The 20,289-nt window shown below is 42.6% G+C and overlaps 1 protein-coding gene across 2 annotated transcripts in view; it reads right to left on the bottom strand.

Moving 5' to 3' along the window:
- The window catches only part of LOC121290146 (phospholysine phosphohistidine inorganic pyrophosphate phosphatase), a 155,810-nt gene that overhangs the window by 62,411 nt on the left and 73,110 nt on the right, over positions 1–20,289 (bottom strand). For both annotated transcript variants that reach the window (XM_041210373.1, XM_041210372.1), the window contains exon 6: positions 10,498–10,589. In XM_041210373.1, the coding sequence (XP_041066307.1) occupies positions 10,498–10,589 (92 nt within the window). The remainder of the gene's footprint in view (positions 1–10,497; positions 10,590–20,289) is intronic.

Here is a 20,289-nt window from a genome sequence, read left to right as displayed (position 1 = left end):
GATTAGATGCTGCAGGATGTTTCCCTGGCTGGGAAGTGTCAAACTAGAGGTCAAAACCTCAGAAAAGGGGCAACCAATTAGGACTGAGATGGGGAAAATTTATTCACTCAAAGGGTTGTGAATCTTTGGAACTCTCTGCCCCAAAGGGCTAGGACATTCATTCGTTGAGTACATTCAGGACAGGGATTGACAGATTTTTGGGCACTAAGGGAATCAAGTTATATGGGGATGGGTGGAAAAGTGGAGCTGAGGTAGAAGATCCATCATGGGCTCAAATCTTCCAGTCTCAGAATTGTCGGACCTACGTGGGAACTGCCCAGGAAGCTTAAACTTCCAATAGACAATTCCACTGCTTCCTGGAACTCTCTATGAACATCTCTGATTCTGAGCTGGAGTCAGAAACTTCGGATAGTTCCGTGGTATTAACCTGTATAGTTACCCAGGGAACATTAGACAGATTAAAACCTGGTATAACACCAGGTACTTCTACAATCGGCCCCCCAGTCAACACCCCGGCTATTCCCTAACCACCCTCCTGATCACCTGACTACACCCCCCCATCCCCACCGACCCGACCACCAACCGACCACCTGCTTACCCGACCCTACTAACCCCCAACCACCCGACTACTCCCCGACTGCCCAAGTACCCACTCGCCCACCTAATGTCCTCACCCACCTACCCACTCGCTCACTCATTCACCCACTCACTCATCCATTCACTAACTCACACTCAAACATTAAAAGATTAGACCTTAAACTAATTACCAGAATATGGCAGCTAGTGCCGTGAAAAAGGGTAGTGTCTCCTGAGCTGATCATCTTCGCAGGCCTCTCCATGGATTCTAGCGCTGAGGGAGTAATTTTGGATGCTGCATCGGAAGTTGGCCTTTTTAAAACGTATTCAGGTAAGTGCAGAGTTTTCTGTCCGATCAGCGGTTCCGACGGTGATCGGACGATTTGGATCATGATCTTGCTGAATGATGGAGCAGGCTCAAGGGGCCAAATGGCTTACTCCAGCCCCAATTTCTCATGTTCCCAAACAGCTTTATTTATTAATTGGCACACTTTTTTGTATTCAGCAAGATCAGAAATGTTTTAAACATGATGGCAGTGGCTACTTCACAAGAGAGGTTTTACAAAACAGATTTATTCAGTTGCAACCTCTGGGCTGACAATTTTGACTAGTTCAACTTAACCTAGCTCCCTCCACTCACACACCAATTTACTAATTTGACGTATTAAATAATCCTGGAAAATTAAAATCAATCTGCAGAACACATGTTGACAGCAGTATTAAAGATAACAGATGTTTTTTTAGGAGGGTGATAGAAAGTAAGACCAGAACGTAGGAGCAGAAGTAGGCCATTCGGCCCATCAAGTCTGCTCCACCATTCAATGAGATCATGGCTGATCTGATAATTCTCAATTCCACTTTCCTGCCTTTTTCTCATAACTCTTGATTCCCTTATTGATTAAAAATATCTATCTCTGCCTTAAACATACTTAACGACCCAGCCTCTACAGACCTCTGCGGTAAAGAATTCCACAGATTCACTACCCTCAGAGAAGAAATTCCTCCTCATCTCGGTCTTAAATGGGTAACTCCTTACTGTATGATTAAGAAGTAACTATTCACAGGCCTGATTTTCCCATGTAACAAAACGGGCTGGATTATACAATAACTAGATGATCACTTTCTACGTTGGGATACACAGTGAAGAGAAGCTGCTGCACAAATTGCCACAGCAGTCCATATACATTTGGAATTACATGGGGACAACATACTTTTGCAACCTAATTCAAGACCTGCAATCCTTGCTTACATTTGTTTTTGCTACAATTTATTCAGATGATCAGAAATTCATCTAAAATCAGTAGGATCTTCATGGACGTTGTTATGGTTCCCATGTGAAGTCTTGATGAAGATATTTTACAGATACAGTCAAATCTTTATTATCCTGCATTCATGGGGATTGGGTGGTGCCGATTAATCAAAAATACCGGTTAATGGAGAGTTCCATTTACCAATGAGATACAGTGCGATACTTGCAGCATGAACTGATATGCAAGTACTGAAGTAAGAAGGAATAGTATTCTTTTTACTTCTAATCTTTAATAGTACATTAAAACATAAACTCAAGTATAAAATGATCCCGTATACTGGCACGGGTTCCGGATAACTTTGCAATTGCTTCCGGTTGGTAAAGTGACAATCCGTATTAAGGGAACATTAGGAATTCCAGTTGGTAGAAGTGCCAGCTAACACAGAATTTACAGTATATCTTTACCTATCTTTCATCTTGCAACTGAATCTGTAGTTTTAGGTAATGTTTATGTCTCATTACCTATTCTGGTATGAATTAGCTACTCAGTTTCCCCAGCTTCACAAGTTATGTATCATTGTAAAATTACAGGACACTAAGGTTATAGTGTGCTTAAAAATAGTTGACAGGAGCATAGAGGGAAAAAATTAAACCTGACTGATTTAGTAGATAAGTCAAAATAACAGGAGCAACACTAAAAACCAAAGTAGGTGCCTCTGTGCAAACAAAGCTTTTCGTGTTAACATTACACTCACCCCACCAGATGTCTATTGGTAGCTTTTTTTTGTGTGCACTGTTACTCAGTACAATAAGGATAACTTCATTGGTGGGTAATTTATTTGGCTATCAATTTGTACCATGCTGTGATGAGCTGCAGCTCACTGGAATTTTGGTGAATGGCAATCTACTGTTGTGGGAATCCACACAAGCTGAAAGATACCATTTCATACAAGACATCATAGTAAGCATAAGGAGATGCAAAGAGAGGCCAGTGAATGTGACTGACACACACGTATTGATGGCAACTCCCTTCCTAACAGCACTGTGGGCGTACCTAAACCACAGGGACTGCAGTGATTCAAGAAGGCAGCTCACCACTTTCTCAAGGGCAATTAGGGATGGGCAATAAATGCTGGCCTAGCCAGCAATGCCCACATCCCATGAATGAATTAAAAAAAAAAGTTATTCATAGAAAATGGGATCCATCATTAACACCCTTTAGCTTCACGAGTGTAAAGTGCAATCTAATGCAAAACTGCCCTATATAAATAGTTCTGTCCCTCGATGGCACAATCTATAGCATGCTACTGAGGTAAGTGTACCAGCAAGGGATGGGCAATAAATACTGGCCTAGCCAGCAACGCCCACATCCCATGAACAAATAAAAAAAAAAGCACCTAGGTTTGACTTCCACTCTTATACCGAGTTAGGGAATCTCAACCAAAACAACTTTAAAACCAAAAAATTGATGACTCCAGTCAAAGGGTAGGAGTGAGGGAAGGGAATATTATCTTAAACATGAACTGTGTGCAGTATTTAAAACTTAATTTAAAAATCATGATTGGGCTGTATTTTTAAAAAATAGATTTCAGAACATCCAATTGCAAAAGTTTTTAAATTACACTTTCATTATAGTCCAAACATCTGAAAGTCAAACCTGTCATTAAAATAACAGTAATAATCAAAAATCAAAATCTTTCCTTCCACTATTTGTGCACCATTCTACCCTCTTTTCTATATCTTTTAGACCAGGGAAACTCCAGGTGATTCATTAAATCAATAGCTACAAATTTCAAAATAAATCAGGGAGTCTATATTAAACTTAGCCTTTATATTTGGTTCAATGCAAGTTCCCAGTTTCCTTTTTTCCTCAAAATGACCGTGCAATGAACTATACAATTTTAATTTTTGGATCTAATAGCGCTGGGTTATATTTTGATCAAATCCAGATACCCGGCTCATTGCAGACTAAACATTTTATAAGTTGACTTAATTCTACAAAGCAATATAAAGTGTACATTTTTTTTAAAATCTTGGGAAAATGGAATGTCAAAAACCACATGTCCACAGTCATGTCTTGTGATGCTTAGTGGCCTCTCATCTTCCTCCTCAGTGACAGCACAAAGTTCATCAACACCCTGGAAGGTTTTGATGTATGGTCCTTGGAAAAATACATATGCTGCTCAATTTGTTTCCTCTGCGTCAGATATTAATCTAATATGCTGTAATGCCAGGCAGCCATAATACAACACGAGCTGAATGACAACTAACTGATCCTGCCTGTAGAGCTAATCTAACTGAAAAATGGACTGATCTGAGGCCAAAAGAAAAATGAGGCAGGCATGCCATGCAAAGTTCAAATTGTGTTAATTGTGTTAATAAAATCAGAGTCCCAAAACACCCTGAACACAGGAATATTCAATTGGCACATAATAGGTGACAAAAGCATGTTTCCGTGCTGGGTCCTTTTTTATTTTCCTGTAGATTAATATACTTGTGATATAGCATGCAGTTATCCCATTCTTTTCTCAGAGATTTGAACTTGGTAGAATTTAAAAACTGCACTGAATGAAAAGACAGATGAGGATTCAAAGCACTTGCAGTGGATTGGTCCAATTCCAGACCTGAAGCAGATGTCTACGTTAAGATGAACAGTCAGAAATGGCGTTGGGGAAAATAAAAAATATCTAAGTACACAAATACCTAACATCTCATTTTACAGTGATGGGATTACAGCAGTTTCAGGGCAGTGCCCCATATACAGGGCTGAGATTATATGAATGACATATGCACATATATATACTTATTTGTTGTGGCATCTGTATCAAATGTAACATATAAAAACATTCCAATACACTTTACAGAGGCTTAATCGAAACGTACAAACCAATCCAAAGGTGAAAATATTAGAAAAGGCAACCAAAAGTTTGGTTAAAGAGGTAGGTCTTAAAGGTGGGGAGAGAGGTGCAAACACAGATGAGAAATAAATTCTAGAGTACGGGGCCTGGATGGCTAAAGATACAGTTGCCAATGGTGGGATGAAGGGGTGATGCTGCACAAGCAGCTATAATTAGACGCATGGCGAGTCTGAGGAGGATTGATTGTAGAGCTGGAAGAGTTTAGAGATAGAGGGGAAATCTGGCCTTGAAAGGATTTAAATACAGAGGATAAGAATTTTAAATTGAAGGCCTGTGAGGATAAGGTGAGTGGAACTTGGTGCAGAGGATTCGGGGAGCAGAGTTTTGCATGTTGTGAAGTTAATGGAGAGTGGAAGGTGGCAGGTCAAACAGGAGAGCATTGCATTAGTTGAGTCAGGAGGTGAGAAAGGCATGGGTGAGGGCATGTTCTGAGGCTTACAATGTTACAGAGGTGGAAGTAAACCGTCTTGGTGATGGGAAGGATCAAAGATCAGAAGCTCAGCTTTGGGGTCAAATGGGACTCTGAGGTCGCAAACAGTTACTTTGGCCTGAATCAATGGCCAGCGTCTAGTCTTTTAACGTTCTTTGCAGAATATGATTGCCTGGCATTTACTTTTCCATCATGAAACCATGGTATTTTATGGTTTTGACATTTTCCACTCCTTATTCAAATTTTAAAGTGCTTAACAAGTTAATCCAGTGAGTATCTGTGCAGAAGACAAGGACATGCCAGGTTAGTTCTCAGGTCAATATGGAATTAGATTTTAGATGGGTAGCATTAGGGATATTGCCAATGGCTTCAGAACTGGATTGAGGAATGGTGAAAAGCACCCACGGTTCCAAATCCTGATTGCTGTTCATCCACTTTAAGTTTCCATTTGGGGATTGTAGTTTAAGACATGACCAGGTTATGGTAATCCAATCCTCCATCCCTCACCTGCCTTGTAGAATAATCAGCTAACACTCATTGATAAAGTAAGTGCAATTAAAATGGATGCTGAGCCACTAAAGATAGGTTTAAGAGATTTCCTTTTCAAAGAAATTTGGAAAAACGGAATATGAGATTGAAAAAAGCCGGATACACAGACAGACGGGTTAGAGAAGTTGGGAGAAGGACAAAGGAGGCTGAATGTCTGTCACAATGTTCTGGGGTGGGGTGCAGATAGTAAATGGGGTCCACAGAAGGCCAAAGTCTGAAGAATGGACTATTCAGGAGGTGTTATAAAGATAGAGGAGATTAAATGAAACAGGATGGAACAAAGAAGCAGAAGGATTTATTGGATTAGGCCAGGGCAATTAGATGACAAACAGGTTAAAAGGCCATCTTTATAAAATTCTGCTAGCTATGAATTCACTGTAGTTATCAACCATCTAATGCGGTGTCAGCTCAGTGGCATTTATGGCAATGAGAAATCAAACTATACTAGGAAATGTAACAAATGCTAATTATCAAAGAGAAATAGTCAACTCAAGCCATTTATAGTACTCCAGGCCAGCATTGCTGATTAACTTGCCCATCTGGTTCAATAATGGAAGTAGGATAGTGCACCTGCCACTGGGGCTGAGATTCCTGCCACCCCAAAAAACCCTATAAGCCAATGTCTTTCTGGGTAGAGGACAGTGCTACCTGGGATAAGCAGCAGGTCATTTAGCAACAGATTACAATGTTCTAGCCTAGTTAAACTCGAGGAGTACGCCTTGGGAAAATAAACCACGTCCCTACAGAGAGTGAAAATATATTCAAAACAAGAATCCTACTTGTAGATTGGAGTAGCTTGATTCAGACATGCAACTGACTCAAAAGGAGAAGCTGCAGTTAGACCTACTCAGGTCTCCCATTCTGTTGGACAGAAGTTGGGGGGGGGGGGGGTGGCGGCGGTATTTAATGGATGTGATGGGGATCTTGGCCTCTAGCCGGAGAGCCAGCATGAGTCTCGTGTCACCTCTTTTAGGGAAGGCCCACTGAATTAAGTGCCACTGCAGAACTTAACCAGATAGCAGCAGACTTTCTCCAGAATCAAGGGGCCCAGAGATAGAAGTCACACCCGCTAAGAGCTGCCGGCCAATAAGAGGCTGGCAGTTCTGTTGGACGGCAGGACAACTGGGGAGGTGGCGACTGATGCCGGTTACAACACCCACCTGAGGGCTCAGGATCGTCGCTGGATCCCAGGCCACAGGTGAGTGATGGCGGGAGGGGTTCCTCAGGCAGGAACTGCAAGAGAGGGGTAGTCAGCAGGAAGGGAGAGGTTGGGTCTCAGAGACTCAATCCCACCAACGCCCCCCACCCCGCCCCTTCCAATGTCAGGTCTTACAATCAGTCACCGAGTGCCTTTGAACGATGGACCCCTGCCCTCCTCTCCTCCCCTCCTCCTTCCCTCCCCCTCCTCGCCTACAAGCACCCCAAACAGTTTGCTTGTCATGTTGTATGGTGTTCCCCAACCTGGTTAATAGCAGTGGTGGCAGGATGAGAATTTAATGCCCACTTAGGAGCTTTCAGTGGCAGTGGGATGGGAAGGTCTTCCCACAATGGTGGTCCCCACCCACCACACTCCTGCCTGATTAAACGCAATCCCCCACCGTATCACCAAGCTCGCCACGATGGAGGGCATTATGTTCTGCCCAGTGAGTGAGAATCACGATTTTGTTTCAACTTACTATGAGTTCTGTGTAGCATCTACAGACAATACATTTTTCTGCTTAAATCTCATGCTGATGACATCACTTCACTGAATTCTATCCATTTTAGTTGCTGAAACACAAGTTTGAAGGATTTACCTTGGCTACCTCAAGCTTGTCGAGATTCCAAATATCCCAATTACAGACATAGTTAGAAGCAAGAGCAGAATTCAACGCCAACTGGTTGTGACAAAAATTAAGGGCAATGATTTAATTATAGAAAATGTCATAGATTTATCTAATGGTTCAGGAGTGTTTCAATGGAGCAGATTTACAGTTCACAGCACCACCTAGAGGTGGTCTAAAATAGTTGAAAAATAACACAGGAGCATAACTGTAAAAAACAGGAACACTTCAGGTTAAGAGACAAAACAAGTAGCTCAGCAAACGGCAGTATCTGGAACACCGACAGAAGTTAACAGCATTAACAGCTGAAAGGTACTTTTTGGAAATAGTAGCTCAGAACACCTGTGTCAAAATAAAAACGTAAGCGCAGCAGAATGTTCATTTTCAGTACAAAAGATTGAGGAAATTGCACCAGTTTTTAATGCTCCACCTGTGTCTCCTCTATCTTTTACACTGAATCAGTGAAACTACCAGTGCTTATCAGAATGAGGTACATTAAAAGCTGCAATCTTCCACAATTTTATTTTCTCAAACATGCTGTGCAAAACACGCATAAATGATGATTTGATAGCTTCCAACTTCCATTTTCAAACCTAATAAAAAGAATGTAGAATAGGCTCTCCGCTTTCCTCAGGCCATGATTGTTTAGACTCCTGCTTGTTTTACGTTGCTGTATACTTTAATAAGATTCTCACAAAGTTTTAGTGTAAGCTGCTGCCGACAAGAGCAGTTGCAAACGTCACTCTAAATTGCTGGTTACACCGTATGAGGAACTTCTGAGCCATTGCAGCTAACATGCTAAAGCATGCATGAGGAAAGCTGTGGAAGAAGAACCTGGTTTATGCTACAGGACTTTTAAAAAGCAACTCCACTCAAAAACGTGCCTGTTTAACGTAATTTCCCCAGTAACCATTCCGATTACCTTGAAATAATCTGTTACCAGGTCAACTGTTGCACACGTGATTTACTAAAAGAATAGGAACTTTCTGCAGGCTTAATTCAAAGTAGCTTAATTTGAATGATCTTAAATTCAAATTGAAATAATGCTAAAAACTACTCTTTTATTTAAACTGCAAATCATTGAGTTATTGGAGTCCTCTTCAAATAAAAAAAGACGTAATTAACAGCAATATTAGGTAAACCCAAATAGTAATTATTTACTGATCATTTTATCTTGGAGTATTAAAATCCAGGACCAGAGGTTAATCAGAATTAGCAGTTAATAAAATGTGCTGTATGTTTCTTTTTTCAAAACAAACTCTTCTTTCAACGTGACAGCATGTTTACAGATAAATTAAAAAGAATTCAGAAGTATGACCTTTGGAGAGCTACATTCCCAATTGTAGTCAAAAAATGCAAAATATGTCCAAAGCTTGTTCAGCTGTAAAAACTATCCACTGGAATATGTGACCAAACTGACACTTTATAAATAGACCAAAAGAAACATTATCCTGCACCCATATTTATATTTAATGGTGCTCAGTGCCTGCAAATTGTTTTTCGTGTTTAGCTAGCACGTGTTCAGTGCTTTTGGCGCTTTTGCGTAAGGCATCGTCACATAAGGCATCATCACACCACCTCGGGACACAGTACAAAGGGGGAATGTCCAAGCAACTGGAAGAGAATTATAAGCCTGATCTCTATTCACAAGAGGATAGAGCTATAACAAAACGAATGACAAACTGCGATGCTTCAGCCTCAAAAGGCAACAAAAGAAAGGGGACATTTCAGAGGTATTAATAAAGATACTAAGTCAAATAAAAAATGTCAATACGACTTCAAGCCAAACCATAAGTACAAGACAAAGGGATAAAAGTGTAAACTGGCAAAGCAAGTTCAAGTTTAATATTAGGAAGTTATCACACAAAGAATAAAACTATAATGGCCTCCTGGATAGTACAGTAGAAGCAAAATCTGTAGTTATTCAAAAGGCAGTTGGATGTTGTGACAATTGTGGTGGGGGATAAATTGCAGGTTTTATAGGAGAATCAGATATTGTCAAATGGCCTCCCTTATATGTATATAAAAGCAAAAAACTGTGGATGCTGGAAATCCAAAACAAAAACAGAAACAGAAATACCTGGAAAAACTCAGCAGGTCTGGCAGCTTTGGCGGAGAAGAGCACAGTTGACGTTTCGAGTCCTCATGACCCTTCAACAGAACTAAGTAAAAATAGGAAAGGGGTGAAATATAAGCTGGTTTAAGGTGAGGGGGGGGGGGGGGGGGGGGGGGGGGGGGGGGGGGGGGGGGGGGGTGGTTTGTTGGGACAAGCAGCCAGTATTGGCTCCACCTATTACTGGCTGCTTGTCCCAACAAACTGCCCTCCCCCTCTCCTAAACCAGCTTATATTTCACCCCTTTCCTATTTTTACTTAGTTTGTTGAAGGGTCATGAGGACTCGAAACGTCAACTGTGCTCTCCTCCGCTGATGCTGCCAGACCTGCTGAGTTTTTCCAGGTATTTCTGTTTCTCTTATATGTACTTATCCTCATGACATTTGTAATGCAAATACCACCTGTTGTCTAAATGAATTTTTACAATGGATTATTACAGCCACTAGAATAACTGAAAAGTGCAAAAAAAGTGCTAGAATTTCTCTATCTTGCATTCTACATGACAGATTGGGAGCACAAAAATAACTGCCAACCTTTAAAAAGCTAATAAATGTTCACATTGGAATAGATACTAATTAAAGGTCCTTTCATTTTGCCTACTGTTTTTTTCTAGTCCCACATCTATGATTAGAAAGGAGAATCTCTTTTATGGTAAGCTGCGGTCTGGGCTTTTTGTAATGGACCAGTTTCCCTTTCTTTTCTTCCATGAAGTTCTCCACCCATTAGTGTGGTTGTGCAATGATGCCTTTCCGGCATTTAAATCCACTGAGGTGCAGTCATTCTTATTAGGTCGGTCAAGACTCCTACAAAATGAAAAATAGGTCTGAAAATTTACTAACCTGTACTTTCCTGTCCTTACTTGGACAGCCTTCATACCACACTGCTGGGCTCCACCTACATCATTCACAATATCATCCCCGATCATGATGACCTGTCAGAAAAAGGAATGATGTATTTGATGTCAGGTTAGATTATTTTGATATGTTTGCATTTCTCAGAATATTGATGTGAACAGTCACCAAGATGAATTAGCTGACATTGAACACTGTCATTGAACAAGAGGATATCGGCATATACAACACAAGGAAATGGCAGGTTGTAAAAGGTGGGCAGTAAATGTGCAACTGTCAAGTCAGCAAGCTGTTATCATAAGCTTTTCCAAAGTTAAATTACCATTTTATTGTTTTGAAACCAAGTCTACACAAGTCAAATGAATTCCAAAAATAACATTATTTGAAAGTAAACTAGTCTGAATTTTAAAATAAACATTCTATAGCACCAGAAATTTTAACAGAAAAGTTGAGAAAAGTTCAGGATTTCTGTGAATCGTTGTCAGACTGGAGTTCCATATCACAAGGTGAGATATCCAAACAACGAGATAGCCTACTGAAGAAGTCTGACATCTCCTGGCTCTCGTGTTTTCAGGTGTCAGATTGCAAGTTGGCAAATGTCAAACATCCACCTTCGGTATTGATGTATATCTGAGACAAAGTTCCATGAAAATAGTTTTTGTGGTGGATTTGGTATCCAGGTAGCATGGGTCCAATAATAAAACTCTCAGCATTTTTAATTCCAACCAGAAGGTTGAGTTTTGTCTGTACTGGGAGGTATAATAAAGTGCTTCCCAGGGCACCTTAGAGCAACAGACATGAGGCTATCAGTTTGATGTTTAGGATTTTTAGAAGTATAACTATAACCAATGGCATTCCGGCTGACATTAAAGCTGAGAAACTGCTAGGCCCCTAGGTTTCTGATGTTCTTTGGAATTGGTCATGCGGTTTTACATTGAAATTGGACAGTGTCATTTCACTACTGAAAGACACAATTTTGAGATTTACTGTGGTGGCATTCTGAGGCAGGAACTGGGTGAAGAAAGAACAATCTCGCCTGTATCAGTTCTGGATCAGAGAAATTTGATTTCAGTACCAACTCCCTTATTTGAGTCGGCTACAGTATATAAACACAAAAATCAGGGTTAAGAGGGCCAATTGGAAATGTACATCCTTCCTCCAACTAGGTGGGTGAGAACATTCAGGTATGCTGACATCCAATTCCACTCCGGCGTTGGTTAGAACAACAAAATGCTATTTCTTTTACCCATTGACAATTAATGGGTGAGGGCGGAGAGAGGAGCCTAGCTGATATAAGAATGCAAGAGAAGCCCCCTGGTCTTTTTAAAAGGTACCTGAGAAGCACTTTTGTGTACGTGACCAGTACATGCAAAACCCAGTTAAGTCAGGGTGAATGCAGTTCAGCAGTCTGGTCGGAATTATAGATACTGAAAATCTTAACTGTCAGGCTCATTCTATCCTGCCGGAATAGCACACAGGGCAAAACTACATAAACAGAGCAAATCTACACCCGAACTGTGCTTGCACGTGCAAGACAACAGGACACAACAATACAAGGAATTCCTAAATAAAAAAAAACTTCTCTTCTCTCAAAAGATGCTGCATGCAATTTGTTCAACTGAACTTAAGGCCAGGATTTTCCGGTCCCTGTCGCGGACAGGGCACTGCAGGCGAGGTGGTGCCGCCTCGAAGTCCATTGACTCGCGGCAGGACCAGGAGATCACAGAGGAAAATCCCGCCGTAAGTCATATAGTTTCCATTTCCATGCAATTTCACACAGTAGCTTTTAATATTACAGGCAACTGGTCAGAAATCATTTTTAATGATGAAACTGAATATAGGTAAAACTCTGGGAGGAATTGCCCCAGATTTGCACCAAGTGTGGTAGCAGGTGGGAAAAGGGGTGTTTTACCCGCTGGCTGCGATGGCGGGTTTTCGCATCATATCGTCCCATTCCCACCTCATTAATTATGCATTTCCGGGAAACACGCCGGGTCGCTGACCTGGGGGCGGGGGGGGGGGGGGGGTCCCCTGATTCGCCTGCCCCGCTGTTACCTCAGGCCTTCAGTAAACTGGGCACCATATTTAAAGGTCACCCCTGCCAAATGCTAGCACTCTTCAATGGAAAGGAAGCTGCTGGGAATGGATAGCTGCCAAAGGGAGGAAACATGCTGCCCCCAGGTTTAGCGACACTTTTTTGAAGCACCTACTGGATGCAGTGAAGGCCTGCCATAATGTCTTCTACCTCCGCTCTGGGCAAAGGCTATCAAGCAAGGTCACCAATCCAGCATGGGAGGCAGTGGCAGCAGTGGTCAGCGCCAATCCCCTGCAAAAGAGGATAGCCACCCAGCACCGAGAGGATGAATGATCTCATCTGTTCCGCCAGGGTAAGTCACTCTTCTCATCACTTTCAACTCACACATTCACAAACCCATCACACATCCACAGGGATCTCACACCTCAAGGAACAACCCTCTCACACCCTCAACTCTCCATCAGGCTCATATCCTCTGGAACTCGCATCCTCATCCTGTCCATGTCTCTGCACACTGCACAAACATTCCACTTTCTGCCTCATGTCCTGCTCGCACTCTCTCCATCTATTTTCATGCAGGAGAAGCTGGCTCAGTAGGCAGAAGTCCCAGACCGGGGGTGGAGTGGCCCACATTAGGCCCCTCACTCATTTTGAGGAGCGTGCCATTGTGCTGACTCATGAGGACATGGACTATGCCTGTGGCCACGGTGAGGTTGGTGGCGAACACCCACAGGAGGATCCTGCACCACATCTTCACTCTCTCAATGCAGCTTTGAGTGTTCTCTCTCCTGCTTTTGACTCTTCTGCCAGGGAGCTCTGCCAAGTGATTGATACCCTCAGCCAGCCAGTCCCTCAGCTCCATCTAGGTCTTCACCTCCAGCAAAGAGGACAACTCCTCCAATAAGGCGCTGCATATAAGCAGCCTGGAAGACCCGTCACAGCAGTTACCCACACCGTCCACCAGCACAGAGACAAACACCTCAGTGGGACTTAGATCTAGAGCAGGCTTGGGTTCACAATTTGGTGGTCACTGCTTGGACAATCGCCCGCAGGAGGAGGCAGGTTCAGCCAAGCTCCCTGGCACTCAGAGGACTGCTAGGGAAGAGGCATCTGTGAGATCCGAGTTAGATGACAAGCCTCTGGATTTGGCCTTCCAGCTCATCAGGGACAGTCAACAGAAGGTGGGGGAACATCACGCAGAGCTGTTAGAAGCCCTCAACTGAGTGGCACATGAGTTGGGGGGAATGCATCCATCTGCTCTCTAATGAAGTGGTGCCCACATGTATACATATGGAGGTCTCCATAGGAAGGATGGCGGACACCATAGAGAACTGGTTCAGCAGAACGTGGAGATGCACGCAGACTTGCACGCCAACGTGGCAGCAATGGGCGAGTTCCTGCAATGACAACGTGAGAGGGAGGCAGGGCACCTCGACGTCCCTCCAGGTGCTCTTTCACCTCAAGGAGACAGGCCGAGGCCCTTGGACACCCGAAGGGAGGAGCAGCAGCAGCAGGGCACCCCTGGGTCATCCACTCAGGAGTCTCAGAGGCTGTCCTCTCCCTCTGTGTCCCCTTTGTCCACGACCCCCTCAGCCTCACAGAGGGGGCAGATGGCCCACAGGAGGGCAGCCAAAGCAAGCCAAGGCCCTCAAGGCTTTGGCTCTCCAGAGGACCCATACCGAAGTCATTAGAGGCAACAGGGCCAACCATTGCACAGGCTGCCTCCACCCCTGCTGCAAATGTCAGGAAGAAGTGGTCAGCCTAGAAAAGTTAAGGACTTCTGATCACAAGTGGTTGTACGGGTGAACACATTTTGTCACTTTATAATCTAATATATTCACTTTCATGGAGTAATGTGTAATGACGTCCTTCATTTTCATTTACAGGCTTCGCATGTCCTCCCCCTGCAGACCACGGCCGAGACACTGATGTCCCAAAGCAGACCCCAGACACTAACGGTGACCTTCCACCTTCTGAGAGCCGCTTTGTGATGAGGCCATGTCCATCAAAATCCACCCAGTATGCAATGCACATGTTCCTCCAGGGTCCTGTTGCTGTCGGGCTCCAGCATCTTCTGCTCCTCGGATGTCCACAATGTAAGCAAGGCCCTAATGGTAAGTCCTGACTTCTGCATGTCACACTTGTCAAGACATGTTTTGGGTCGGCGTGTTTGCCCACCAACGTGGGTGGTAAATTTGATGTTTGGCGTGTGGGGTGGGAGGGGGTGGAGATGATTCTGGCGAGCAGGGCTTATAATTAGATGCAGATGTATTTAAATGATGTTCCCAACATCCAGTGGCGAGAAAGGTGGCCACCATTGACGGGTGGAGTGGACGACTGCAAACTGTTTTCACGACGGCGTGAAAATTATTTTTGGCTTTCTCGTCATATTATCCGCTCACGCCCACCAACGTTAACGGGGATGGAAAGTTCCGGCCTCTGTTACATTTCTCCCGCAAGATATCTTTGGATAAGGATATCTAAAGATATGTTTATATTAATATTTAGTGCATAAAATTCAGGCAGACAAATTGGATCTGCCTGGTTTTCTGCACTTGCACCTATTTGTGGAAAGCTTATTTTTTTAAAAGAAAAAGCATCCTTTAAGAATGTAACTCTATTTTTCCTAGCAGAAGTGCTCAAAGGGATCTAATCTAAAATAGGATAAATTCCAAATACTTAAATTTTCAAATGTCACCTACATAATCAATCACCAATATGACAAGAAAAAAGATAATGGAAGAGTAAGATTATATAAAAAGGGTCCCGAGCAATGATGAAGAAGAGTCCTGGAAGCGAGAGATGTCATACATATTGAGCATTGAATAATTTCCTTGGCACCTCGAAGTTTGCATTTCCAAAGGCTACAGAAGTTCTACGCTCACAGATGAACCAAATCGCAGCTGCATATTGAATACTCAAGGCACACAACTTACTAACTGCAGAGAATATTTATGTTCTCATGAAAGGGCATACGGTTTTGGTTTAATGGTCTATCTGAAATGCAACACTTCCGACAATGCTATATTCCCTTAGTATTGCAATGAAATATGAGATTTTGTGTTCAAATCCTGGAGCGGGGCTTGATTCCATGATCTTTAGCTTTCAAGACAATGGTACTATCGCTGAGCTAAAACAGAAGCATGGCCATTTTTCTTAGAAACATTGCTATCAAATTTTCACCTCTTCTCCAGCAGCAAAATATACATAACCAAACTCTCAATTCTCTGACTGTGGCCATGGCGCATTATGCTATTTACAATCAACCACACCATTCTGACTCAATGGCACTCTTCCACTGTCCAGCTCACTTGATCTGCCTTGCTGGGTTCTATTGTTACCTATCCGACTATAGTTGGAGCATATCCATCAATGGTTTCTGTTACCATTTCCCTGCCCCTCCTACAACATTATTTTGGAGTTCCCCAATGACCCACCCAGCCTGAGCTTCTCTCCATTTCCTCACCTACAGGCTGCCCAATGGCATCATCTGAAAATGATGGATCAGCTTTAATATGCACTTCTCCTGCTTACCCTGCCCCCCATCTTGATTGTCTGTGCACGGATGCAGCGCCAGGGTAGCACTTGCCCCCCACCCCCCCTCCTCACCCACTGATAATGGTCACCTCTGAGGATGGCCAACACTTGCCCCCGAACACCACCCCCTCCCCGACCCCCCCAACCTCAGTCGCCTCCGGGACCAGGCATCAGTTGCCCCCGCCGTCGCCCCCATCCGAGGCCTGTAAACAACAGGTGAGCTGTGGAGAACGCTGCTGCTCACTCACCTCAGTTCCCCCAAAGTGAAGGTCACCAAGTGCTTTCCCGCCGACATGAGCAGACGATATGCCGGGGGTTCCAAGAGCCTGGCAGGATGGCCTTTTAATTATACACTGATGTGTTACAATTAGCTTCCTGCCGATTGATGGCGGAAAACGCGGCCCGCTGTCGGCAGGCTGGACGGACAATCGCGGCCTGCCTTCACCCTGTCGTGATGCAGGTCCCGCCACGTTTTCTGCACACACCACCCATCACGCCCACCACCAGTGGGCTCGGAAAATTCCGCCGAATATTTCAGATCGAAGATTTTGTCAGTGTCAGTTAGACCGACAATTATTCGTCAGCCGTCTAAAACCCAGAATGAAGAAAGTGATTTGTTTTTTTTAAAGAAAGAACTTTGCAAGCAAATGCATCATGCCATTCCCACAGCAGCCGTTTTAATAATGTTTAGGTGATCTTTTAATTTATGATAATCATTAAAAACTATTAATGACCCAAGTATATTAATCCACTGCTGCTCATGCAGCTAGATACTTGATCTTAAACCTAACCAAATCACAAACACTGGGAGAGCAATTTGAATGGTACTTTTTTTTTATAATCTGTATACCAGTATTGTGTCTTAATTTAAAGAATCATAATTGTGCAGTTAGATCTTTTGTTATGCAAGTGAGGACTTATTTTAGGGGTTTTAGACACAAGCCATCATGAAGACTGTTGCTATGTAATTTTCCATGAATTTGCATTTCCTTTGTCCAAATCCAGAAAATTGCAGAATTGATTAGAGAATGTATTTTATTTTTAGGACATTTACATGCTTCGAGATATAGTGTAAATTTAGTAATTTTCAATGAAATGGTAAAAAAAAGGAGACAGTTTGCGAAAAGGATCCCATATCAGTTTAGATTTCAAGAACAACTTGTAGAAATAACAGCAGTTTATCCCTCTGAAGAGAGATAGCATCTATTTTGTATGTACCCATTTTATTGGACCTGCAGATCACAGCTTTCATTAAAAAAAGGCTGAATTAGAGGTTTTTCTTCAGTACATTGCTAAGACTTGTAGAAAGCCAGCCAAAATCTTTATTCACTGCATTTTGCAACTGGTGTAGATGGGGTTATAAAAAGTGGCTGGAAAGGTAATTAGAACACCACCCTGCCAGCCTGTCAACCAGCCCAACGATCGGGGGTAAAACCAATGTGCAGTTTGTCTCCAGTTAGCTGATCTAGGAGTGGCTGTAAGTTTTTCCAGGGTGTGTGTGTGGGGGGTGGGGGGGAGAGGGGCAGAGAGAGAGAGGGAGAGAGGCATTGGGCCTTAGCATTCCTGTACAAAGTGAGGAACTGAACAGGCACTCTGCATAACCCATCACTGGTCAGTTTCCAGAATTAAAAAATATCTGTAACTTTTAAGTTGGGCACCAAGAAAGGACAGGGATCACTCAACTGGGATGGCTTACGTTAAAAGCAAGTCAACACTCAGGCACGAAGAATTGCCACTTGGATGAGTTACCAAAAAGTCATCACTATCCTCTAGGAATTCACTGGGTACTATACAAAACATTCTTCAATCAGGATTTGCCACCTTTAAGGTGAGAGGGAGAATGAATTAAAAACCATAGCCATACAGCTAAAGTGGCATGAGGTAAACTGCTCCTTTGGATATCCCGTGCAGACAATGGGCTGAATGGCCTCCTTTTGTGCTGTAACCATTTTGTGACTCTGTGGCTGAATCAAATTCTCTCTTTAAAGCCCCCAAGCAGCATGCAAAGGATCTTACTAAGATCAAGAAGGTTCCAGATTTAGTCATAAGTTAATACTGAGTTAGCCATTTTCAAGTCCTTGTTGGAGGGGATATAATTGGTTTCAGTGCTTCTGGGTCTTGGGGGGGGAAAGATCTGATGGAACTCGTCATCACTGTTACTATTCAGCAATCCCTTGCATGTGAACATAAGGTGAGGATAAGGGCCAACAGCGATTCCTTCTGCAGTTGAATATTTTCCGGCATCTTCCATCAATGCTCACGTTGTAAGAGTCATTTGGGCAAAGTACGTAATACAATGTTTGCGGAACATTTGTTGTTGCAAACAGCCAATAGCAAGCAGAGAAAATTATCAAGAAAGAAGGTATTCAGTGAATGTGCTGGTGTAGATTTTCAATGGGATTCTGTTGCTCTCCTGCCATAACTTGGGTAGCTGAATGGGCAGAACTGCAAATAAGGTAGCCAGTTAACTACCTATTCAAACTGGTTTCCCCACTTTACCAATACTGCAATTAAGTTATGAGCAGTGGCAGTAGCAGCCTAATTGTTAAAATCAAATATTGCATCCTATGCGTCAAACCAAGAAAGGAAGGACAGATACATGCAGATGCTGCTTAAAATACAGCTGCATGTGAGCAGTGGTGCTTGCAGAAACAGACAGTGGCAGACGCATACAAAAATTGGGTTCTGGCCTCAGGGGAGTTCAGTGATTTACTATCAGTGAAGGGTAATAATCACTAAAGGCACTGCAATTATTCCCAAATCATTCAGGATTTAAAAAATCATTGGTGAGAAGATAGAGGTCGAAAGGTCTTATGTCAGGGGAAATAAAAAGCTCTGGTCATCAAAAGTAAGGTATAAAATACTTTTTTAGGCTGACAAGGTAGGTAGGAATATCTAAGAGGATGAACATCCGTGACAGACAGTGTGACCAGCCTATAATAAAAGCAGTAAATTGGAAAAGTAAATAGCAGCTTCTTGATTAATGGGGAAGTAGAACTGGTCACTTTAGAGTTAAGAATTAATGTTCTGTGACTAGTACACTGGCTGTCAAGATGAAGTTAGCCATTCAGGCTAAATTTAGTCACATGGAAATGCACAACAAACAAACAAAGTCAAATAAAATAAACTGATCAGCCCTCTTGAGTACTGAATGTCTTCTGGAATTTACATGTTTGCCAACTGCTAAAAACATTTAATACATTTTGAATAAATTCCTTTTGGATAAAATAATACCTACAGATAAAAAGGTCACCGGTACTTTAGTTACAATTGGTTCATCCTCCAAGGGAATAAATGTTCCTTGTTAAATCACATTTTTCTAGTATGGGTTACCAGTGACAGCGAGTTACAGCAGTTTGTTAAGAAGTCTGAAAAATCTACTATTCGTAGCCATTGTAGCCATGAGCAAATTATGACAGTCTTTGCACTCATGAGAGAGCACCCAGAACTCCTTGTCATTGATGAAATATTTGGCTTATTCTATGTGTAGATGTCTCCTGAGGGATTTTCAACTACTTCAAGTCATTTCTCAAAGACTGCTGGGCATTAAGTGATAATCCCTATATATGATTTGTCGTTCTGATGTACAGATAAGTGTGAATTATCCCTCAGTAAAGTGAAGGTCCGGTCTCAACTGTATACTCAAACATTCCATGTCAAACAGAACACGATTGCAAAAGCTACAGCATTTCTTTCAGTCTGTAAGACAATTTACTAATAGAACTAACAATTGCTTAGGCCTTTAACAAACCTTCTGTTATTTATTTTCTTCCTAACAATGATATTAATTTACCTTCTGGGTAAACAGCTTGATAAATAAGAGAGTGATTATACACAAACAAAAATACAGCCGTCATGAAAATCTTTCCCCTTAAGCTTCTCTTAAAAATTCTTTGCCTCACCCCATGCCTTTGCCTCCAAGGAAGAGCGAGGAGGCAGGTAGCCTGCAATTAGATCTCAGTCAATGTCTCAGTTCACATGGTAAAGGAACAAAATCACATATGACCACAAAATACTGACTAGCACCCCTGAATTTTTTTAAAAATTTGTTCATGGGGTGTGGGTGTCGCTGGCTATCCCAGCAGTTATTGCCTATCCCTAATTGCCCTTGAGAAGGTGGTGGTGAGCTGCCTTCTTGAACCACTGCAGTCTATGTGGTGTAGGAACACCCACAGTGCTGTTAGGGACGGAGTTTCAGGATTTTGATC

This window comes from Carcharodon carcharias, chromosome 17 (assembly GCF_017639515.1).
Source record: "Carcharodon carcharias isolate sCarCar2 chromosome 17, sCarCar2.pri, whole genome shotgun sequence".
Classification (NCBI taxonomy): domain Eukaryota; kingdom Metazoa; phylum Chordata; class Chondrichthyes; order Lamniformes; family Lamnidae; genus Carcharodon; species Carcharodon carcharias.
Note: the sequence above shows the minus strand (reverse complement) of the source record. Positions and strands in the feature narration are given on the sequence as shown.